The sequence below is a fragment of the Pyrgilauda ruficollis genome, unplaced genomic scaffold (genome assembly GCF_017590135.1).
Source record: "Pyrgilauda ruficollis isolate IOZ18807 unplaced genomic scaffold, ASM1759013v1 scaffold72, whole genome shotgun sequence".
Lineage (NCBI taxonomy): Eukaryota > Metazoa > Chordata > Aves > Passeriformes > Passeridae > Pyrgilauda > Pyrgilauda ruficollis.
Window position 1 is genome coordinate 4,532,425 of NW_024529044.1, and position 24,185 is coordinate 4,556,609.

Here is a 24,185-nt window from a genome sequence, read left to right on the forward strand (position 1 = left end):
ATTACGCTGCAACAGCCCAGTTTGATTTGTTACCCTTCACTGTGGGGGTTCTGCCAGTACAACCCAGCTGTAGGGGAAAAATTAAATCAGTCCACCTCCAATCCTATTTTCAGCTGTTTTCTCAGGCTGCTGTCCAGACCATTGCAAATTTGCAAGAAAAATGAGAGTAAAGCAACTCACCTTTTCACCTCGCCTTACAAAACTCCCACACTCCTTCAAGGTTGTGTTTTGGATAGAAGGAAGTTATTCTAATGGTCCTGCAGTAAACTGCATCGTTTCACACTAAAATACTTCCAATGCTACCTACATCTATATTTCAGGGAATACACAAATAGAGAAAAACTTGGAAGCAATAAGAGTTTACTTTCTCAGTAAGCATTTGCTTTTATTTGGAATTTTATGCTATAAAAATTGCAAAAGCAGCTGAGAACTTCTTAAACAGTTAACATAAGGAATGTTTAAAATGCAGTTATTTCACAAAAAAATTAGCTTATCTGGTATGAACATGAACTGAGTTCTCAAATTTTGTATCAGCTATAAATTCAGAGAACTATACCTGTTAAAGTGCACAGTTTACATTCAGCATTAAAATAGATAAGGCACTTACTAAAAGATAAAACAGTTATTAACAGGATTAAACAACTTAATTAAAATAAATGGGTAACTATTGCTCATCTGCATTGTAGATGATTAATTTTTCCTTCACCAGAAGAATCTCTGCAGGGCAGGAATATTGAAAGAAACAATTGATCCCCCTCCAATATTTACTGAGTAAAGAAAAGCAACAACAGCAACAACAGAACAAGCAGGGTTTTTTCCTGTTCTGTTAATTACTGATGACAGCACTTTGTGCCCCAGCTTAGGTTCTTCCCAAGACAAAAATCCAACTATTCTGTGGGTTTTTAGGAAGAAAATAATAAAGGAAAATCTGTATTAAGGATGTAGGCAAGTAACACTGCACATCTTCAGACATCTATTAAGAGGCCATTTTATGGGAAAAAAAATTAATATCTCAAAACGCCCTTATAGATTTTTAGGGAGATGAACATAGCGGTGAGGCCAAAGAGAAACTGGATTCTGCAGCTTCTGTGAATGTAAGGTGTCTTTTTTTACAAGTGGCAGGTCAAGTCTTACTTCATTCACAGGTGAATTTGGAAGTCACATTTTACATGCGCCCAAAATACTTTAAAATAACCATGCAAGTGACCTTGAAGAACACACAGCTGAACATTTAGGACAAATTGTCGTGGTGTGGAGCCAAGTAACTCTTCAACTTGCACACAGCTTAATTACTGTGTCAAAATGCAAAACCTCTTCTGTTATTCACTTGTAGTTGTAGGAAGCTCTGCACAGGACCAGCACTAGAGAGTGTTCAGGAAAGGATTCCACCTCCACGTTCAGTCTGTGCTCTTTTTAACTTCTGTCTTCAGCACAACATCAATTTCTTCATAAATAGCTCTGAAAGAGGAGGAGTAGGGTGACTCCTACAACACATTTCATTTTGACAAATGGCACCAGGGAAATCCTGCCCGAAGTTTACAGTGTAGCTTCCCTTGCAGGATGCCCAGGTTTCCATGGAAACAAAGAGTCAACCCTGCTCTGATAATAATATCTGATTATCTGATAGTACATTTAATGAGGAACCTTGGATACTGTCACTTTTGATCAAACAAGTTTGGGAACAGAACTGCAAAACACAAGTGGCAAGTGCACCACTGTGCAATTACTGCATTAATTAAAAAAAAAAAAACAATGGAAGCTTTGTTGAGATTTCCCTACCTCAAAATACAGTGGCTCCTTAGAAATAAGTTTTGTACAGATAGCTCAATTTTTTTTTCCCAATTTACTGTTCAAAAGGGGAGTTCTGCAATTTTATTTTAATTTTTTTAGGGGTTTTTTTTTTATATTTTAGGTTTTGTTTAGTTTGCTGTCTCACTATTTTGGCCTTCTGGAGTGACACAGCACCTATTCCCTTTTGTAGTTTATATTTAAATTAAGGATTTTTTCATATGCAGTAGAAGAATACCCTTTAAAAACCACAATTGCTAAGAACAGGAGTTCCTTTGGTTATCTTGTTCCAGAACTACCTGTGCTGAAGTTCAATCAGCTTCCTCCAGCAGGACCCTGACTATATTTCCTTCACCTTTCTATATCACTGGATAAGATTTTAGTAATTTTAATAGAGCATTACTCTTCCATTTTTGCAGATGCCAGTTAATGAGCACACTACAGTTTATTCATTAATTGGTTATGCCAGAATTATTTGAAGAAAACATACAAAATGCAGCCACTGTCATTTTCATCAATGATGCAGCTGGTCAGCTAACTCAGCCTAAGTAGAGTGGTCTGGTTTTCTTCTCAGAAGAAAAAGCCATCTTGCCCTTGGTAACACAGAAGTTTAAAATTCTATTTTAAAAATTACTTACTCAGTAGGAGCCAAGGGATCGAATTCCATTATCTCATAGTAATGAGTTGACTGTGACTTGTTCTTTGATGTAGCTGAAGAATAAAGAGACAGACATATCCAGGTTTCAATGAGAATGAAAAGCATGATTACTACACGTTTTTTGTGTCTTCCTGAAAGTAGCACACTATCTGCTACAGATTCAGCTGCTTTACATGCTAAAATGGACAGATGTGTAATGGAATCCCTGTGCAATATGACTTTGCCAATGCTTGTTGCTGTTCCTAGTGACTGACAGCCATTATGTAAAGGCCTTAAGTTCTAACAAGAAAAGGAAGCATGCAAGAGGTGATTTGCAGTATTTATTACCTGCTGCTGATGGTCCATTTGATGGCACAGTCTGTCCAGCCTGCAGATTTATTGGGTTCAGAGGCACTGGGCTTAAAAGAGTCGTCAACTGAGGACATCAAGCAAAACAATGCATGAACAGATTGTTTTATGAGAACTGGTTTGACCTAACTTACATTAATTGCTGGCTTATCTTTAAACTCCCTGACTACTGCAGGTAAAATTCCAAGGCCAACAGTTAGCAACCCAATTAATCTTCATTCTCCACACAACCTTCAAAGCAACATTTAGTGTTCTATATATATGGCACATGTGTATAATTTACTTCTGTGTGACTTGTTCCACCACACAGATTCAAACATCTGCTTTTATCTGCAGTTTAAAATAAAGACTGTGCATGTTTGTTTGGTAGCTGCTTCTTTTCTATTTCATACTGCCTCAAAGTCCCTTCAGGCTCTTTCCATTCCTTCTGTCATGGGTGCTTCTCTGCAGCATGACATTTGTCCTGCACTGTACTCGGGGTTTAAGTGATTTTTTGGTGGGCTGTGCTTTTGTGGGGCCTTTGAGTTTTTTGGGGTTTTTTGTATGTTTGTTTTTAATATCTTATTTGTGATAGAAAGTACACCAGAGTAACATCATGGCAACAGAAGGAGAGCTCAGCTTGCTTTGCATAGAAACAAATTAAATACAAATAACAGAGCAAGGAAACAAGATTCCACATTAGGATCTGTGGCGGCAAAAGAGGAAAGTTGACCTGGTTACCAAGTAGAATATTCCCTGAGGTATGGAGAAGGGCCACAGAAGAGATCTTTGCATCTTTGCAGTGGGGGTAAATCCAGAAATTCTCATTTGACAGCTGCCCGACAAGAATGATCATCCCGAACATAAGTATTACTCACATTGCTATATGTGTTCACATTGCTATATATGTGTCCAGCTGGGCTGCTTAGACTATTGTTTTGTGCTTCAGCTGCAAATCTAGGAGAGAGCAGTACATTGAATATAAGTAACAAACGATCAAAACTGTTTACTCTGATTGTTCCATTATTTTTCTGGCTGGTCTGTCTTTCCTGTGTGTCACAACTGAGAGCAGCATGAGCAGATGGACCAGTGTCCCAATCACACGAATTATAAAGACACCTCCTCTGCCTTGAACTCTTTTCCTGACCTGTTTCATGTTTCTCCCTTTCCCTGCCAAAAGTCAGGTACACTTATGTCCATCTATGACAAAACAGTGATGCAGGTGTAATCGTATTTTGAACCCTCTCAAACAATGTCTAGCACAGAGGGAATTTTCACTTGTTTTACTGGACTAATAGGTAAAAGCAGTAAACCTGTGTCCTCAGAGATTCCTATGTTTATTAGATGAATTACAGAGCACTAATACCCCTAAGGATCTGTTATCCATTCCCATTCCTTGATAAGGGACTACTCACGGGGACTGATGAGCTTTTATAGGAGCTGCTGCATCCAGCTGTGGGTAAATTGATGGATGAGACCTGGTTTTGTCTTCAGGGCGTGCGGATAGGCCATCTGAAATTCAAAGTGATAATTAATGGTAATTTAAACATTATTATGCAAAAGTAGCTACTTGTACTTGAACACTAAAAGAGTAAATTTTTTGTTTGGAAGGTCTATACAGCGTCTGAAATGGATTGCTGTTTATCACATGAAAGGCAAAGTTTTAATGACTCTGAAAAGTCTTAGATCCAATGTATTTATCTCTATATTCAGAGCATCAGCAGAGCTCTACGTGATAGATACCACTTAAAACTCTTGTTGCTATTTGTAAAGGACTGAAATGTAAATCTAGGGGTTTATTCCCAGGGGGACATTCACACCTTTAGCTTTAGTATATGGAGTTTCCTAAAGCAGGTAAAGGAGGGGCTTCTACAAACAGTAATTCAGGGTACTTAAAGCCAAGTCTAACACTCCTGAAAAAACTCCTGTTTCTTCCTGCCAAGTCTACAGAAGCAGCTACCAGAGTGTTTTACCGGCCTCACTGCAGTAGAAAACAGTGCATATTCTATTGCTCAAATCTATGCATAAGGGGAGAAAGATTATTGTAAAAAAATTACAGGCAACCTCGCAATACCTTACAATTTTATTCCTATGGACACATTTCAATTCTTCTTTTAAGAAAATTTAAGGAACATCTTTAAAGTTAAGGACTATCTTTTTTTTTTTCTTTCTTACAAGGAACTTCTGATTCCTCCACTAAGCTCTTGAGGGTTTTAGGGAACCAGAGAGGAACTTCCTTCACCACTTACTTCCTGAAGGAGACACTGCAGGGTCCCTTTGCACCACTGCAGACACAGAAGATGGAGAATCTATGGAGAGGCCAAGTAGATCACTTGAGGGAGCAGATGGCTGTTTCCTGTACAGCTTAACATTTGAAAAATAATATGTTATGTGGGGTTTTTCCCAGTGTTTTCGTTTTTTTTAAGGAACTTGCATAGTTTTAAACAAATTGCTGTTTTCACAAAACATAAACTTTTAAAATCTTAATATTAAGCATCAGTAAGTATTAAGAGAAGATCAGGACTCTGTATGTGTGAAATGTAGCTAATGAAATAAAATATGCATTTCAGAAAAGATCAATTTCAAAACATAAAGAAAACCAGTTCTAAAGTAGAAAATAGAAAGGACTCAATTCTACAAAGCCATTTTGAATGTTTAGATACAGGTTTTGTATTGATTTTCTGATCAATCCTGTACAATTCCTTTCATGCTACTTACTTGTGTTAATGAGATTTGATATGTACTTAGGAGACTGATTTTTTCCAGTCCCTTTTTGGACAGAAAAAAAAAAAATCAAAACCACAATTATGTTTCCTAGGACATAAAAAAGAGCTCCCTTCCTTTCTCCTGTGAATGTGTTGGAATTAAAAACATAGCCAGCCAAAGGCTTTATAAAACCATATGCTTGAATCATACAGGTTTTGTGACACCAGATTAAAAGTAAATAAATAAATAAAAGATGATACATTTTAAAGTCAGAGTCTGCTTAATAATATAAAAATGCACAGACTGCACCATTTGGATTATTAGCCAACCCAACAGTGGATCCATCAAGCAAAACCATCCACCTACATAACCAGAATGTAGTAATAGTGGCTTTTCAAGGAAAACAAGACCATCTTCTACATTTTTAAATAATTGTTAGCAGTATTTCAGCATTCACAATGCATTTTCACGTTGAGTCCCAGATGACTGCATAATTATGGCTTAGAAGAAGGTGAAACATGTGCAAAACTACTTTGGGCAGTATAATTAACAACCATAATTATCAATCAATAAAGGACAGTCATTAAAGACTTGCTACAAGCCATTATTCACAATTCAGAAAAAGCTTTGACTCAGGAAAAAAAAAATCAATGTAAGAAGTAAATTCTCAAAGTACAGCAGTATTTCAGTCTCTAGATCATTAACAGGAAACAAATGAAAAGAACCTATGGTTTCTCATTTTTTGCATGGCAGATCATTGTGCTTAGCTGGAGAGGCAATAAATCAGCATTTGAATAAATCTTTCTCTCATTTTTCATGCCCAAGCTTCCCTCTTACATTTGACATTATTTGCTACTTTAGTTACATGAATTTGCATGAAATTCTGCAAGTGAGACTTTAGAAAAATCAGTAAGAGTAGTGTCACTCTGCTGTCTCCTGTACCTCTCAACTAGAGAATAAAATCCTGCATGTATCAGAAGTGTATTTTTCACGAGGAAGAGCAGAAGGAATGTTTGCAGTCCTGCAGTTCAGGAGCTCATCCTTACTTACCTCCTCCCGCTCCCGCTGTATCCTCTGGTTCTCCAGGAAACGAACTCTGTTCCGTGAGAACCTGTTGAAGGTGCAGAGTTAAATGCTCATTCTTACACTCCTGTGCTGTGCTTCAGAAGAATATGAAACCACTTATAATCAGCTTTTGATTCTCAAAAGACTCCAGAAGCACCAAACAAGCACTCCAGGTGCTGTCCCTGGGGCACTTGGCTTTATGGGCAATCTGCCTCCCATTCCAGGGCTGTGGTCCTGGTATCTCCTACAACCAACACCAGCTGGTTTGTTCCTGGCCCCACATTTGGAGACAGCCATCTGCTTGTTCCTCAACAAAACCAAGGCTCCTCTGAGAATGGTTTGTCTCTGTTCACACTAGGCAGGTAACTGTGAACATTCACTGTGCCAAATCCAATTCCTTCTGACCAGAACACTTCCAGCTGAGTCCCAGGAAGCCTTCTGTCCTCAGAGTTCTGGCCATTTGCTCGTGCCCTTCCAGGACAAACCACACACGTGTTCTGGCACACAGCCCTTTGCAATAATTTTTTTACAAATGGAAACAAACAAAAAAGTCTACTTACACAAATATGTACGTTCTAGGAGTGATAACAGTGCTATTGTGGGTCCAGAGCAGACCCACACAGGTGACACTGAGCATCTGGAAGGTCACTGTGTTTCAGCACCTGGAGCCCTGAGTTGCATGGACAGACGTACGGACAGTTTATCCAACTGCATTTGCTATTCAGGGTCACTGTACTAGGGAGGCCCAGGAAAAGAGTATAGAGGCATGAAGAAACTGCAGTAAAATAACCTTTCCAGCTGTAGAGGGGAAAGTATCTGAAATCCAGGAAGAACCAAGAAGCTGCAGAGACACTAGAGGGAGGCACTGTTACACACACGAGCTGTTGGTTGCACAGTTGAGATTGCTTTGGATTTAATTTGGATTCCACATTAATAATCAGAAACAGAAAATGCAGCACGACTCATCCTCCAACAACAGGCACAGTGTGAAACAGATGCAGCTCATTAAAATCAGCTGGCCCTTTAGACACCTCACGGTTCAGAGGGAAATCCATGGAACAAATCTTACACAACAGAAAATTACCCAGATACGTTTTTATACTTATCCACTCTGAAGTGCAATGGATCTGCACTTGGAAGACCTATATCATACAAACCATAACATTACACTACTAGAATACAGTAGTTTTCTGTCCAAATTAATCATTCTTTCCATTACCATATCTTTAGTGAGGAATCTGTTGAATTATATCCACAAACTCCTGTTCACGTTTTGACGTTCCCAGCCTCAACAGTATTCATCACTTGTAACAAAAATGTAAGCCCACATCTGACTTCAGTGGATTTACACAAAAGCTGAATAAAATTCCTTTTTTGCTTATTAAAAGGAAAAACCTCCTAAAGGAAGAAGGGAGCACACAGTTCTTTCAGATAGCTGCTGTAAAATCCACCAACACTACAGTAGACAAGATATAAGAGTAAATCAAAACTTAACATCATCATGATTATGCCCAACGTTTATGTCTGACACTTAGAAGAATCAGTGATATTTTCAGATGACTAAATTCTATCAATTTGCTAAATTTAATACAGAACAATTGAACTTGATGCATAATGATTCCTAGAACACTTTTTAGCCGTGGAAGAGATCGGCTTCTTAATATGGAAGGGTATCTCCTATTAAATCAGAACATTCTCCATAAGTATACTCATGTGATATTTTGGGGAACAACACTGGAATTTTAAGTTGAAAATTAATTTCAGTTTTGCCAGCATCCAGTCATGCTACCAGTGCCATAACAGACAAACACCCAGGATGTCAACAGGAGTACTGCTGTGCTTTCATGTGTGAAAGAAAGAAACATTTTCTGCTGTAAGACAAGCAGAACACTATGTTTCAATCCAGCTGAGAACAGCAAGCAACTCTCCTAAGCATGCAATGAGGCAGAAGGCTGCTCTATGGCCAATTCCTGCAGTAAAGCTGTCAAAATTGTTTAGGAAGGAGGACAAGTATTCTTTTCTGGAAGCACAGACACTTAACAGAGATAAGCACCAGCACCAAAGGATTTGTAGCAGCTGTTGACAAATTCACTGGACTGTGCCAAAAAGGGATGTCAAATCCCAAATTGTTTTTGTGTGCCTCCATCTGATTTCCTGCCTATGCTGTTAACTCACTTTATACCACTCTAACGTTTCCTAACTACTTTCCAGAACCATTTCTGAGGTGTTTAGGAGGCAGCAAATACATAATTTTCTCTTTTTGCAATCATATTTCTTTTCTGAATTTTAGGATAAAATCTGTCTCCATGGAGAGGATCAACAACAGGCATAGGGAGCATCTCTCCAATAAGTGTATTTATTCAGGTAGGATTCCAAATGTGAGGAGAGAGGCCCTGCACTTACCTTTCATGTCCCAGGAGGACATTATTCAGATCTTCATTTACTTGTATTAGCTCAACAATCACATCTTCATTCTCCACTGTCACCAACAACTCCATGATCCTCTCCTGCATCATCCGACAGGTCTTGTACAGCTTCTGCCCAAGGCAAGGGGAGGAAAAAAATTAGAAATCGTGACTGTGGTCTCTCAGTGTGTCCATTCTGGAGATGAATGATAAGACACTCAAGCACTGCAGAATCACAGGTAACATTCCTTAATTTACACAAACCACACAGGTACCAACCACTGCAAATAGAACAGTGTCCCTGTCCTTGATCTCCACAATGCAAGGTCACAACTCCCACCACCACATCACTCCTACACAATCCTTACCTCTCTACTCACCTTCATTTCTAAAGATATATGTGTCTCTAGAGTGTAAATTAAAAATTGCAAAATAACAGAAACCCCTCTGGGTGATGTAAAGCCGATGTGATTTGATCCTGCTTGAAGCTGATTAAACTCAGCAGGATACTTGGACATAATCCTGTTCAATGTCTGCTTTAATAAAAGAAAATATTAGTCTAAAGGTCAGAAGTGCTCTGTGACAATCTCAAGCTCCAACAATTCGTTTAAGTCGGAAGTCTGGATAAACTTAATCTATAGATTTTTGAGAAAGTAACACAAATCTTAGAGAATCATCAGATAGGAGAATTATGAGAGTTTATTAAGCAGAATTTTGCATTATTGCCCAGTGAAATGGAAGACAGTCTGTTTATATTACTCCCCTCTGCAGATTTTGTATGTTCAAAGAAACAAATTCTTTAGCAACAGGAATTTTAACTCAGCCAACATTTTTTCTCTTTCACACTACATTTGCAAATGCAAGCTGACTCTGCTTAAAGAAACAAAAAAAAAAGGAGGGAGGAAATGACTCTACTGCTCAGAAATTGCTTTGATATTCTAAGTGATCTTTCCTCAAAAAAATACAATACTTCATGTAAATCAATTATTTATTTAAAAAGAAATTTGCACCCCTTTGGTAAATCTGTGTCAGGATTGCAGAGTGCTGTACTTTTCAGTACTGTAGCTTCACAACCCAGGATAAAACACAAAAAACTGTGTTCACCCTAATGTATGTAATTACATTTAAAATCTCCCCAACTGCACACTTTACCACATGATCCACATTTAAAAAATGTGTATTTCTAAAGACTCCGTTACACAAGCAGACTAGCAAGTGTCAATACTAATTTCAGGCATGGATTTGCCTGAAAACTGGAGTTTTACAAAGATGGAGTAGCAGCTGGAAAAACAGTCATCAGTGATTCCAATACATTTGTGCTAATTCTTACCAGCTGCTGATCTGGACCCAAATTCCTGAATATCCATCCACTATTTGTTCATTATGTCTATTCACCACCCAGTACAAAAGTTTGTTACTCTTTGGCTGATCCTGAACTATTCTTTAACTACAGTTATTGGCCAGCACACAATTTCCAGTGAAATATGATATCTTAAGTCTTGTCCTAAACAGGGTGGGGAAAGAGAGGAGCCTGGCCACTAATGAATATAAAGAACTGTAAACACTGACCAAGTTCACCTTGCTACAGTTTTTATTGAGGGACTCCAGATAATCTGAAGTACTAAAATCAATGCCTCCAACTCACTCAAAGTCTAAACAAGCAGCTCTTTTAATAAGAATTTTGTTCTGTGACAACAGAAGTCCAATCCAAGCATTCTAGGTAGTGCCACAAACAAAAAGAGAACATTAAGCATTGTTCGAGGAATAAGTTGGCCATGCCTGATGTTTTACAGCACTCTGTGCATGGGGGAAAAAGAACAGAAAGAACAACAGTGAAAGGAATGAGTTTTCATTCACTCTCCTACATATGGGAACTCCACACCCTGTCCTCAACCTTTTGCCAACAATTTTATTACTGGGAGTGTCAGTAAGAATCCAGTGGTTTAATGTGGGCAGGTGAATCTGTGCACCCACATACAGAAGTGCCATGGCAGGAGGCAGGAAATAAAAGACAAACTTTTTCTACTTCCCAGCCTTGTCAGGGACTGGACACAGCTGGTCAAAAATAATCAACCACTGTATTCTCAACAGCACCCAGCAAGAGTTCATTGCACAGGAAAATTTCTACACTGGGGAGGAGAAGCACACTCGAGGCTTGCAAAAATTAGATCAGTTCTTCAAAACACTTAATGCTGCAAAACTGCCAAAAATGCTTCCTCATTGTAGGAGTTTGGAGGTAAGGCTGGAAACAGAAGGATGTAGAGCAAAAGCTTTTTAAGTTCTCAGAGACAACATGAAAGTGAAAAGCTTCCATTAACACAGGTCACTATTGCAATGCTGAAGTAATTCTGTACTTTTAATTTCTAAACTGGAAAATACAGCATAAGCACATAATATCACAGAAGGAGCATGTACAGGTTCACTGTCCCATCACTGGACTATTGCAATACACTTCCTTCAGGCTACACTTAAAGAGCACATGAATTCCTCTGCAGCACAGCAAGCTCCCAATCTTTGAGGTCACACACATAAAGCCAATGCTTCATATTCTTCACTGGCCCCCAGTCTGCCCCCAAGGGACTGGTGATAATAAAGAGAGCTCTGCAAACTCCAGGATGGATATGAGTGACACTGTGTCACCATCTATTCTCCAGCTGGAATGTTCTCGGGGCTGTTTGGCAGAACATGCTCAACAGAGAACGCTCCATTATGAAATTCCTTTGCCATTGGAATTCCCTAGAGCTTAAATTTGCATTGCAACCTGTATTGTCCTTTCCTGACCATTGAGATGTCAAAGGGAAGGTGAAATAGATGCAAGAAAGCTGTGCAAAACGAGAGACAGAAACCTGTTGTGGGGTTCCATTTGTCAATCTGAATCCAGCTGTTAAAAAACAAGATGTAACACTTTAAAAAGCAATGACAACAAAACCAATAGCCCCATCAATGAATTATCATGTACCTGTAAAAGATTCATATCATCCGGATTTTCAGAGCCAGGAACGTTTTCTTTCAATATTGATGACATGACTCTCACGTTCATTTTTGCCATATCCAGTTCACTGTACAGTTTCCCAATCTGTTGGAATTCAACAGGAGAATATTGTGTAGGTGAACAGAGCATGCAGAAAAATTTTTGCCTCTAATACACCTTCTTTCTCATTAGGTATAATATGCATTATTATTATTATTATTAAGCAATATTTTACTCTGGTAACACAACATGGAAATGAATAGAATTAGTTCAGCTTTTAAATGTGCACTCAAACTAAGACCCAACCCTGACTTGTTTTCCTTACAGTTAATCCCTCTCACTGATGTTACTGTTACTCCTTTTAGTTACACAGGACAAGCAGGAATGCAAGAGAACTGTCCTTTCCTTCCTGCTTTTCATAATATCCTCTTCACCAAGCCTTATGTGAAATAAGTTTGGCTTTCTCGCTGATCTCTGAACAAGCTTTTACCAATTTCATGAGAGCACCGCAAGATGTGACTGCATATCCCCACACTCGAGCAGCATCTGCACAAAGCCAGCAGGAACCCAGAGCTACACCCAGTGCAGAGGGTCCCTCCAGGGGCACCCAGGCTGCTCCAGCCACAAACTCACAGCACGTTTCAGGAGAACCCACCCTCCCCTAAAGCTGCAGTGTCGCACCTGCTCCGGAGTCAACAGCAACGTTGGGCCTGTGGGAAGAGGCAGGAAGGAACGTTTGGCAGGACTGGCAGAGGATGGGGATGACTTTGCACAAGGCTGGGGTGAAATCTGTGAAAACAAAAGAAAACCACAGCTTGGGTTGAACAAAATTGCAGCAGGCATCCTGCTGAGAGAGGAACATCACTCAGACTACACAACCGGGCAGGAGCTTCCTCATCATCAGTGCTCCCAGGGAATTTGTTGGGTAAGTCCTATTTAAAAAAATAAATCTATGGCTATTTTGTAATGAAATAGGATTGGAAATCAAATATTTTTAGAAAGGGTTTGCAAATAAGTTCCATCACAGAATGAAGTGGGAATGGCTTAAGAACAGGTTAGCAGGGAATAATTAAGGCATCTAAGAGCAAAGAGTCCTTCCCAGAGTGCCACTGCAATTTTGCAGTGAAGGACAATTTGGAATGTGATCACACTGGGAAGGAGTAGAAAGGCTGGAGGGTTGAGTCTGGGTCTCTGCAGAAGGTAAAATACAGAAGTCTCCTGGACTGAAAAGCAGAAACAGTCTGAGAGAGCTTCACATGCATTGCATCTGAACTGACAGCTAAAAAAATTCAAATGTAAACCCTAGCCTGCACTATACACTACAAACCCTTTGCTTCCTGGAGACTTAAGTTAAAAACTGCGTTCAGGTCTGCTAAGACAAACAGAAGGTTTGCCACTGATTTTTACTGGCAAGTACATGAGGTAGACAAAATAACCTCTAATGCACTAGATGAAGGAAAAAATTAGTATCTATTGAGAGCATTCTTCACACAGCTTGTTCAAACAACTTTTAAATACATAAGCTTTTGCACACTCCACTATTCAACCAGAAGATCAAACTCAGGATAAATCTGAATTATTCCTGTCTGCACTGATTACAGACATCAAACTCTGTAAATGCAAGATTCCACACAGTGGTGGATGGCTTTCACACTGCCTAAAGCTCTTTTGAAAATTCATCTAAAAAAAAAGAAACCTAGAAAGAATGGCATTAAACCATGTACTGTATTTCCAGCTGCTGCACAATGTTCAAACCATACTTATATTTAATGTCCTAAATTCCACACAATACTACCTATGACATAGGCTTAAACAACACTTACTGTGCAAAGCTGGAGAGATATGCAGACAATAATATTTTCTTATAGATTTCTACATCTCTCCATTTAATCTTAAAGACAGATGATGCTTATAATCTCAACAGTATGTGTTTTTGTGAAAACCTTACTCATTTTTGTTGAGGCTTTCAGAAGCTGACAAGTTTGGAGCACTAAGCACTCATTTATTTTGAAGTAAACAGCATGCACAGATCTTTTAAAGTCTCAAGACAGAGATGCTTCATTTCTGAGAACATATCCATGAATCTGTACTTAAAAATGAAATAAACTACTATATAGGTCAGGTTTCTTCATTGTTATCTTAGCTGTTACAACTGAAACTGATTCCTGCTCACATGCTTAATTAATTTGGTCATATTCTGCCCTGAAGCATTTAAATAAAAAAACCCAGATCAAATTTATGTGTCCCATAAATTAACACATCCCATTTCTCAAGTGTCCTTGTGTATCCTCACCTTAGATCCACCACTGCTAGTGTCAGAGGATGGAAACTCCACTCCTTTCTTCAGCAATTCTAGGTAAACTTCTTTTACTTCGCTCACATCCACCATCCCTTGAAAACCTCGTGCCCAAACCTGGTTTTGAAACATCACGGTCAGTAACAGTCACAGAAATGGCCAGTCAGTGGGTCAGACAAATGCTTTTAAAACATATGGTCCTAAAGACAGGTCATTCCCTTCTTCCACTTTGGATAACTCCATTCAGGACAACAGGAACCACAACAGCTCCAGAGTCAAGGTCTGCTTTCAGAAGAGGTTCCAAGAATTTAAACAGCTTGCACAATTAAACACTTATCCCATGGCAAAGACACTGCAAACACTCACAGTTTACTCCAGACTCACCATGACAAAGGTCAGGATTTTCTCCTGCATATCAATAGGCAGGTTATATCTTGGGTTCAGCAGTTTCACCAGCTTGTCTTTGCAGAAATCCTTCTTCACAACTAAAGACTGGAATCTTGGGCCGCAGTTCTCCATACACATCTCAAGCAGCTGCATACACAAAAACCCTTTGATTAAAAGAATGGGGGGGGGGAAAGCCCCACAACTTGACAGCCTTCTTCTTTTTTTCTTTTTTTTGTTTGTTTGTTTGTTTGAAGGAGTTATAGGGAAGAGTAGGAACGGACATGAACAGGTAGCTGCTCACTAGAACGCCTGATGAGGTCACTTGAGGGAAACAGCAGCTCCCTGTGTGCTCTGTTATATCTGCACAGTCCAAAGGAGCTGTGCCAGCCACAGTGACACTACTTTTAACACTTGTGTCTATGTCACAGCACTTATTGAACACACAGTACCTTAACAGCAGGAAATCTGCCCATATCTTTAAAAAATTACTTGTAGAGGTTCAGCAATAGAATTAGTTCACTGCCTAGCACATAGGTACCCTGGTCTGACAGATTCTGAAGAGCTCTGCAAGAGAAGACAATCAAATTACTAAATGCTTGTCCTCTAATCTGCCCTGTAAGTGAGAGACTAATGATAAAATAGGAAAGAACAAATTCACCAACTTGGAACGCTATTTCTCCACGTTTCAAAGGTCACATTGATTTGAAACAGATGAGCTGAAATGTTCCAATTCTCAGATTCATCCTCATGAAGGAAGTCTACTTCAAAACCATGGTTCAAATGCTTAGAGCAGGATCCCTGCACGCACTGTGCCTGCCCCATCAAACACAGCAGGATGTGGTAATGACATAATACTTCTCCCTTGTACATCTGGAGGTGGCTGATTACAATTCTCATTTTGCAGAAGAGATGTCAAAAACTGCCATTACATCCCAGTCACCTGGGACTTGACAGGAAACTGGGATCAATCAGATCAGGAGCAGAAACAGGAACAGAACTCATCTTGCCTGGCCCAAATCTGAAGATGGATGACGACCCACACAGGGTAAGATTGTCACTCTTGTGCTTCTTTCTCTTCAATTGTAGCTTCATTTTCCCTCCCAGCATAAGAGGGAAGATAGAAAAGTGAAAGCAAAGGGCTGACATTAACAGAAGGCTGCAAAATTTCATGGGTTTTAGACAAAACTTCCCCTGAATCATGTCACAGACAGAACATATTCTCAAAAGGATGCATGTATTTAAAGGGATGATATTGTGATCTTGATAAAAGTAGGTTAAGTATACTTTCCTATTCAGAGCAGACTACATTTGACTAAGTGAAATAATTTTAGTAACTCATTTTTTGGCCCCAATACTCAGGGATTTTTCTTCCAGTGTGATCAGGAACTTACAGGACAACACGCTGAAGACCAGAAGAAAATATATTGCCAAAATGAAAACAGGGTAGAACAAAGAGACACTGACAGACTGCTGTGCAAAAAGCTAACTGAAAGATAATTACAAAAACATCTTGGCTCAAAACATTACTTTTCACAGAGAGTACATGAAACATATGCTAATAAGTCAAGTCATTTGCCTGTGCAGTACTTCAAAGATGCTTTGTGTAAAATATTTTCAACCCAGTGCATGGGAAACTTGTTATACTACACCCTATTATTAATTCCCTACTTAGGGGACTGAGTATTTACCCACTAAATGAAAGTACTGAACTAATGGTCTGGATCCTCCACTCAATTATGCCAGCCCAGCCCACTCACTCAGGGAAAAACTAAGCTGGTATAAGAAAAAGAAGAATTTGACTCAATTATTTTTAACTGGACTATCCATGAACAAGCCACTTTCATGCTAATACCACCTTTCATTAGAATTTCCGTATGGGTTTTTATTGTGCAAATAAGACTCCAGTGCAAATAGGACTTCATAGTCCCAAGCACTTCCACTGGAAGGAACAGATCCAAGCTGGCCAAGCCAACCACTGCTCCACACAGCACAATGGAAACTCAACAGAAACATGTTTTAATAACAAAACTGGCAAATTAACTTCAAACAAACCATTAAACTTCCTGTCAATGGCAAACAGGATGTGAGAAGTGCTGGAACTGACAGAGCTGCTGTGTTCCAGGATAACTGATCCCAGAGATCTGCACTCAGCAAAAGATGCAAACTGTGTAATCCAAGGCTTCTGGTTTACAGGACTGAATCACAAAACTCAAATGATAAAAGGCATCTACAGAGAGGTGAGCTAAGCTGTGAAGCAGAAACAAAAAATGGGAGAAGTTGGTGAGTATAGCAGAAAGTCAGGTTTGTTCCTTATCAAGAGACCTCACTCAGATTTCAGGACTCACTGCACACCTAAAGCAGCCAGGTTTGGTGCATGAAGCTGAGCAATGGGTGCAGCTTGTGAGGGACACTTCTCAGACCCAAGGTGGCTGCAAGAAAACCCAGATGAACAGCCTGCTTCTTCACATTTCCTGACTCAAGGGGAACAAGCCATTAATCCATCTCCAGGATTACACTCCACTGAACACATCCTGATGCCTGCCCAGCTGAGGTTTGGAACTGCAATGTGCTCTTTCCAAGGCCAGCACTTAAACCAAACCGGTATGAGCAGCTCTTTCAGCTGCCACTCACCAATTACACTCAGGGGCTGGGTACACTTGATCAAGGTTCAGCATTTCAAAAATACTGAATTTTCAGAAGTCTTGAATTTTTCAGATTTCACATTTCAAACACTGAGATTTTGATTTCTTTTGCTCCCACTTGATGCCCTCTTCTTTTCTTCTTTGTCAGCATATACCATAAAGTATAATAAAATAGAGCAGTACTCTTTTAATTGAGGAGCTGGAGGACTCTCTCATGCTTTTGTTTTTTAGATCCTCTGCTTTGTAAAATGTTAATTTAACAAACTAAATCTGAAGACCACATGTGCCATGCTAAATTTTTTCTGCATCAGAAAAATTACGCATGATTAAAGGGAAAAGTAGAAATATTCTTAGGAAAAAATACCTGTCAAAATTTAATTCTAGGCAATTACAGAATGGCTTATGTTGGAAGGGACCTTGAAGATCATCTAGTTCAAATTCCCCTGCCATTCACTAGATCAGGTTGCTAAAAGCCCCATCCAACCTGGACTTGAACGTTTCCAGGGATGGGGCATCGACAATTTCTCTGGGAAAATGACTTCCTTTAAAATATTTTCCAACAATATAATACAGAGGTGAAACAGTAATTTAATCTTAAATTTCTGCCCATTGCTTTGAATGCAGGAGTGAGAGGGACACATTCAATAAACAATTTCCCCACGTGCTGTTCAGCTCCTGAGATCTCGCAGGGATCAGATCTGAGGCACTGCAGCAAACGCTTCACAAAACCAAGGGAGCTCTGTGCAGGTGACTGAACAGCTGTCTCAGTACTCATTACATAAACAGAATTTATGTATCTAAAGTCTACCAGCAATAAAAAGCCAAGTAAGACACACACAGTCTGCTGGATTCCTGCCTGAAAGTTCTAATCCTCTTCACTCTGATTGCACAACCTGCAGTGCCAGCCCAGATCTCTCGGTGTTATCAAAGACCGGGCATGAGGCAACTCCATGGCCTGACACAAACACCTCCATCCATGTGACTTCACAGGAACTTCAGCAGCTCAGAGCACCTGAAGCCAAGCCACAGCCAGCACATTATCCAGCTGGCACTCAGCCTTCTTCCTCCAAGTAAACAAAGCATCATCCAGGAGCGAGGAGGAGGAACACGCCGTTGAGTCTCAGCACATCCCAGTAACAGAATCAGGGCTAACGTGTGCAGCTGAGCTGCCTCCATGAAGATTTCCACCCTCCACTCAGTGTGCATCCTCTGGGAATAAGCTCCTTAAGCAGCTTCATTAGAAATATTAAATTCAAGGATGTCAAGGTTGAATAGATAGACGTGGATCAAAGCGCGCTTCTCTAAGAAATGTGATTTGTAGATACTTCTTACTTTTATCTAATGTAGGGAGGAGAGACAATCTGATGTAGAGTCTCAAAAGCTAGAGGACCACACTTACTGTAAGAAATCCAGGCACTAACAGTTCATCCAAAAAGAACCCTTATTTTTGCAAAACTCTAAAATTTTTAAGAGATGAGAGCTGCACAGAGAGGGAAGGGCTTGCGTTTCCGGGATTGAAAATTATTTATTTTTTTCCATTTGGAGTTAATTGCTATTGTCATCAAAGCATTTCAAAATGGAAAACAGGAACAATTTCATTAAGGCAATTAAGAAGATAAAACCAGAAGATATAGCACATAGGAAGAATGATGTGGGAAAGGTAAAAGCCATACATGGCCAGCAATGAGGTCATCAAAGGAAAGATTTTACACATGCTAAAATTATGGCAGTACTGGTTAAAAAAAAAAAAAAAAAGAAAAAAGGAAAAAACCAAGAAAAAAAAAGCCAGAGGCAGAGGGACAGAGGGAGAGGCAAAGCATAAAAGACCTTATTTGAGAACTAAAACTAGACGAGAAAGAGTTAGAGGAAAGGCTGGAACTTAATTAAATTAATAAAAAAAAAAAAAGGAGAAAAGATTAAGGAATACAGGGATAAGAACTCTGCAAACAGAAAACAGCAGCTGGGCCAAGAGGATGTGACTGCCTGGCAGGCAAGTTACAGGTGTGCATGGGAGTGGGTGAGGACAGAGAAAGGGGCTGGAACAGAACAGGAATTGCACTCCCAGCTGAACCTGCTGCATGCTCCATCTGCAATACAGCGAGCTCCCAGGTCAGTGTGATAAAGTTCTTCCTTGGATAGACCTGGACCAAGATCCTTCTCCCACTTTTACATACTCAAAAGCTAAGCTATAGTGTCACCTTGGGTATATCTGCACGGTAAATACTCAAGGAACAGCTCCCAAGCCTAAACCCTGGGTTATCAGCAGAGACGGTGTCAGATAATCACAACCTCACTGCACAAGGGCTGCAGAGACAGACCTGGTACAGGGATTGCAGGTACAATGGAAAGCCAGGGTTCCCATTATGCAAACACACAGAACACACAAAAATGTGACTCATGAGACAGTGGAGGAGGAAGCCAGGGAAGAAGTGCAGAAATGGAGTGAGCTGAATGTCTATACTGGCATGCTTAAAAATTATCTGCATCTCCAACTTGTTAGGAGACACTTGGGCAATTGCTAAGCAACCTACAATTTGGCACTATCCATCACCCATCTTCTTTAATCACTTCTCAGCATATCTTGATATAGATTATGATTTTGCACAACAAATACCAAACTCATGAGTAACAGTACTCCAAGTGATGCAGATAGGCCTCTAAAACCTCAAAAAAGGAAATGGTGAAGAAAATACTTTTAGCCAATTAATAAAAAAAAACCTAAAATCCTCAAGAACTTAAAATACAAAAGCTATGACTCTTGTCACAGTAGCACTACTGGTAGCCAAGAGTAATTTAAGCCAGGAACTCAGCACTTAGGACAGTATTAGAACTTTCTGCATTAACATAATCAAGTAAATCTTAAATTGTTTGCAATCACAACAGCTCCCCAAGCCCTGGGGCAGTTCAGGAACACTGTCAGATTCTAAATGTCAAGTGAGGATACTCCCGACACCCCAACCTTTAGCCACAACATCTGAATTTCACACAGCTCACTCTGCCTCTTGCTCCCTTACTTAACTCACCATGGTTACCTTGTCCTTCAAGTTTATCATTTATATGTGATAACATTTCCTTTTACCAAGCACGTATCACACATTCCACCAATGCTGCACACTGTGCTTAGTCTGACTAAGATCAGCACCACAAGGTGAGTAATAGAATGGTCAAATGGAGCTTTTATGTAACATCCTAACCTCTTTGTCTTTCACAAACAGGTGGAGCTCTCACAGGACAGTCACTGGAGCAAATAAGAACTATCCTACTTTTACACAGAAGAAGTTGGCTTCCTCCACCCCCCCACCCCCCCCCAAACGATTTTGCATCATCCAGGAGTCCATGGAATGCCAACAAACCATCTGATCTGCACTGTGGCAGTGCTGTACACACAAACAACAAAGACTGAAAACATCCTGGAGAGTTGTGTCAGGGATAATTTGCATGCCACCTTATCGTTTAGACTGTTTGCCTTCTTAGTGTCTAATTAATATAAATATAGCTGTACTTACAGACAAGGTAAGCTTGATCTCCTTGTGGTTACAGTTTTTTGAAAGCTTCTTCTTCAGTGCTTTAACTGCATCTTTAGGTCTGTGACAAGAAATGAATGAGGAAAAGTTACCAGTGAAGTTTTCTAGTTCATAACTTCATCCAAGAACCAAAAATATCAGCCTGAGATACAGGACCAAATCCACCCCTGTACTTACACCCACATAAAACCAGAGCAATTGCCCCACTGATTTCAACAAAATCTCTTCAGCACTGAAGTAGAGCAACAAAGCAGTGAATCAGGTTTGTTACTGCAGACTGTGCATTACTCCAGAGACTTGTGCAGAGAGATAAAGTTCTTCTCCTCTGCAACATCTGCTTCAAAATGATATTTTTCCACTGTTGTAGAATAGAAATACTTATCTAGATTTTAGTGCCACAAAAGGAAATATCAACTTCCAGATGTATCAAGAGTTGGCTGGCAGTTTTCATGTATGATGCAATTAGAAAATATTCTCCTAGGAGTGCTGTCAGGAGTAGGGGTGTCATGGATAACTTCCAATCTTATAATTGCAGGATGCACTTAACTCATCTGAGTAACTACCCTGGATGCATGGACAGAGATAGGGGCATTTCTAACCCAGCCATTTTCATTTCTATATATACACCCCGTATCTTTTAACTATCTGTGTAGGAGGAAAAGGGTGGAAGATGGTATCGAGGTTATCACATGTGGGAAGCAGTTTTGCCTCATTAATATGGACTACTTATAGTGTACAATTATTAGGGCCAGCCCAACACTCATGATGAACATAAACAAGATGTCCTAATGTCTCTTTAGGATCTCTCTAGAATCTAAGATGGAGCAATGAGCCCAAATACAATGTTTCACTTAAAAAAAAAAAGAAATCTTTGTTGAAAACATTTCAAAGTCAATGAAATTAAGTGGGTGTTTACCATTACTGCATTTCTTTGTTTGAAGTGCTATACTTCACAAGAAAAAAAAAGAAAAAAAATAGGAGATGTTTCTCTATTTTTCTTAATCATATGTCATACCTAGGCACATCAGTAGAGCATCAAGTGACAGACAGGGGCACAGGAGCAGAGAAGTTTGCCTTGCAGAGATCTGTACTACAATCCCACTCCTGCTTGCTTCCCCCACTGAAGCATCTGGAAATGCTCTGGTCAGGAGCTGGATATTACATTAAAATAACCATTTGCCTAATTAGATGCAGCAGTTCTGCTGCTCCTACTATCCTGTTACAGACTGTGACTAGTAGTAGCTGTCTAGGAGGAAGTTACAAGGAGCTCCTCTGCAAGCCTAAGCTGGGCACAAAAGGAAACAGTTTATTAAAAAAAGGCTCTGTTGCATGGAAACTTCACATAAAAACTAACACTGAGGGTCAAAGCGTGCTGTTGCTTATGGCAATATCCAGAAGGAAGTAATTATTAATGACATTCCAAGCACTAAGAACCACGGGTGAGAGCGTGGAATCCAAAACAAGGAGAGGAGAGAAAAGTTGATACAGAAAAAAAAGACACCTGTGCAGAAAGTAAGCCACACCTCATTGTTCTGGAGAAAACTCTTTAGCTAGTGTTAAAATATGCCACTGCTAGAACGAGTTCTCACAATGCAATGCTGAAGCAGATCCTACATGAGAACAAGTTTCCGCTTTTCCCTTTTTACAGGTGGAAACAAAGAAGCTCAGAGCAGCAAGTGGCTGAGCAACCCTGGATGTGGCTGTCCGGTGCAAGAGATCAGCTCAGCCCTGGGAGCACAGCCGGACGGGATGGATCCTCTGCACAGGATCCCAGCCCGCATTCACCCCGGCTGCGGCACAGCCTGGCACAGACACTGCACGGTGGGCAGCTCGAAGGCAAAAGCCAAGAGTATTAAATCGTGCTGTGAGCACCCAAGTTCTCAAAGCCTTTTTCCAGGTGGGTTTGCAGAGCACACCTTCAGCCTGACGAGCAGTACAGGTTGTACAAAACACAACTCAGACTCAGATAAGAAACCTTTGTCACCACCTTTCTCTGCGTGTCCATGGGGAAGAACCTCCGAGCCTAACCCGTAAAAGCCCCGATGGCTTTGAGACAGGCAAAGCTTTTCCTTGGGAACCAAAGCCACCTGCTCCCTGCGCTATTTCCTTTCGGGTCACTTCACACCAGCGTCCTACGCCGGCTGCTCGATGTCGCCCTGCCCTCGAGCGACGCCGATGCCACCTCCGCGCCCCGCAGCCCCCCGGCCCGCTCGCTCACCCCTCCTCCGTGGCGTTGATCACGTCGCAGATGTGCATGAACTGTCCCCACTCCTCCGTCTGCAGCGAGCCGAGCGTCGCCCGCTCTGAAAGGCCAAGGGGAGCCGCGGGTCAGCCCCGGCGGGGCAGAGGGGGCGGCGCGGGGGCACCGCTCGAGGCTACTCACCGACCAGGCTGCCCACGGCGGTGCCGAACGGGTCCCTCGGAGCCTTCCCGAAAGCCATGGCCGCTGCCGGCAGCGTCCCGCGGGCTCTGCGGGGCGGCAGCCCCGGCCCCGCCGCCGGATCCGGCCGCTCCCTCCCGCCCCGCCGGGCGCTCCCTTCCTGCGCTCGGGCGGGGCCGCCTCCAGGTGCTGCCGCGGCCGCTCCAGCCCGCTCCCGGCACCGCCCCGCCGCGGGTCGGGTCCCAGCGGGCCTCCCCTGCGATAGGGATCCCCGGACACCCACCGGGGCTGCGCTTCCCCCCGGGCATCCCCTGGCATAGCGCTCTGCCCGACACCCGCCAGGCAAAGCTTTTCCTTGGGAACCGACGCTGTCTTTCGGGTCACTTCACATCAGCACCTTACACCGGCTGCTCGATGTCGCCCTGCCCTGAGGCGACGCCGGTGCCACCTCCGCGCCCCTCACCCCGGCCCGGACCTAGAGCACCCCTGAGCTCACAGAGCCACGGGCTCGCTTCCCCCCATGGACCTGCCAGCCCCCGCTCAGCCGGCTCCCAGATGAGATTTCACAACCGCATCCACGAGGAACTCGGTGTTTGGTGAGGCGAAGCTCAGGAACACCTTCGGAGCCCCTTCTGCTGCTGGTAGCCGTGTGCAGACAGAGTTTAAACCTCTGCACCCACCGGTGCACGGCCCCCGGCGCTGCCCCTACTCCTGACACCTCCCTGCTGGTGCTTTCAAACCCCCACGTTCTTTTCTGATCCGCACATTTAAAAAAGAACACAAGCAAAGATCTCAAAGAAACGGGAAAAATTCCCAATGGTGCATCCAAGTTACATTCATAAATTCAAGCTCTCTGTGTTCTGCAGGAACCACTAACACGTTCCTCCTGCCGCACACACCTTTCCGCATGTGGGGCTTTCTTGCTGCAATTACTGTCAATGACTTCCACTGTGTCGCTTCATCACAAGCCTGTCTCACACCTGTACAATACCTGGGAACGAACGACGAATGAAAATTAAGATCTCAGCTGTAATTT

General features: G+C 41.4%; 1 protein-coding gene across 1 annotated transcript; it reads right to left on the reverse strand.

Annotated features, from left to right (window-relative positions):
- Positions 1–365: 365 nt before the first annotated feature.
- On the reverse strand, positions 366–23,233 carry TOM1L1 (target of myb1 like 1 membrane trafficking protein). The gene is made up of 15 exons (XM_041485880.1): positions 23,153–23,233; positions 22,988–23,072; positions 20,752–20,830; positions 14,601–14,750; positions 14,214–14,333; positions 12,602–12,709; positions 11,909–12,025; positions 8,948–9,081; positions 6,530–6,590; positions 5,023–5,137; positions 4,189–4,285; positions 3,652–3,730; positions 2,774–2,861; positions 2,427–2,499; positions 366–1,458 (listed from the first exon to the last, which is right to left on the reverse strand). Exons 1-15 carry the CDS (start codon positions 23,208–23,210, stop codon positions 1,398–1,400), a joined length of 1,425 nt encoding a protein of 474 aa, XP_041341814.1. The 5' UTR covers positions 23,211–23,233; the 3' UTR covers positions 366–1,397.
- Positions 23,234–24,185: the final 952 nt, after the last annotated feature.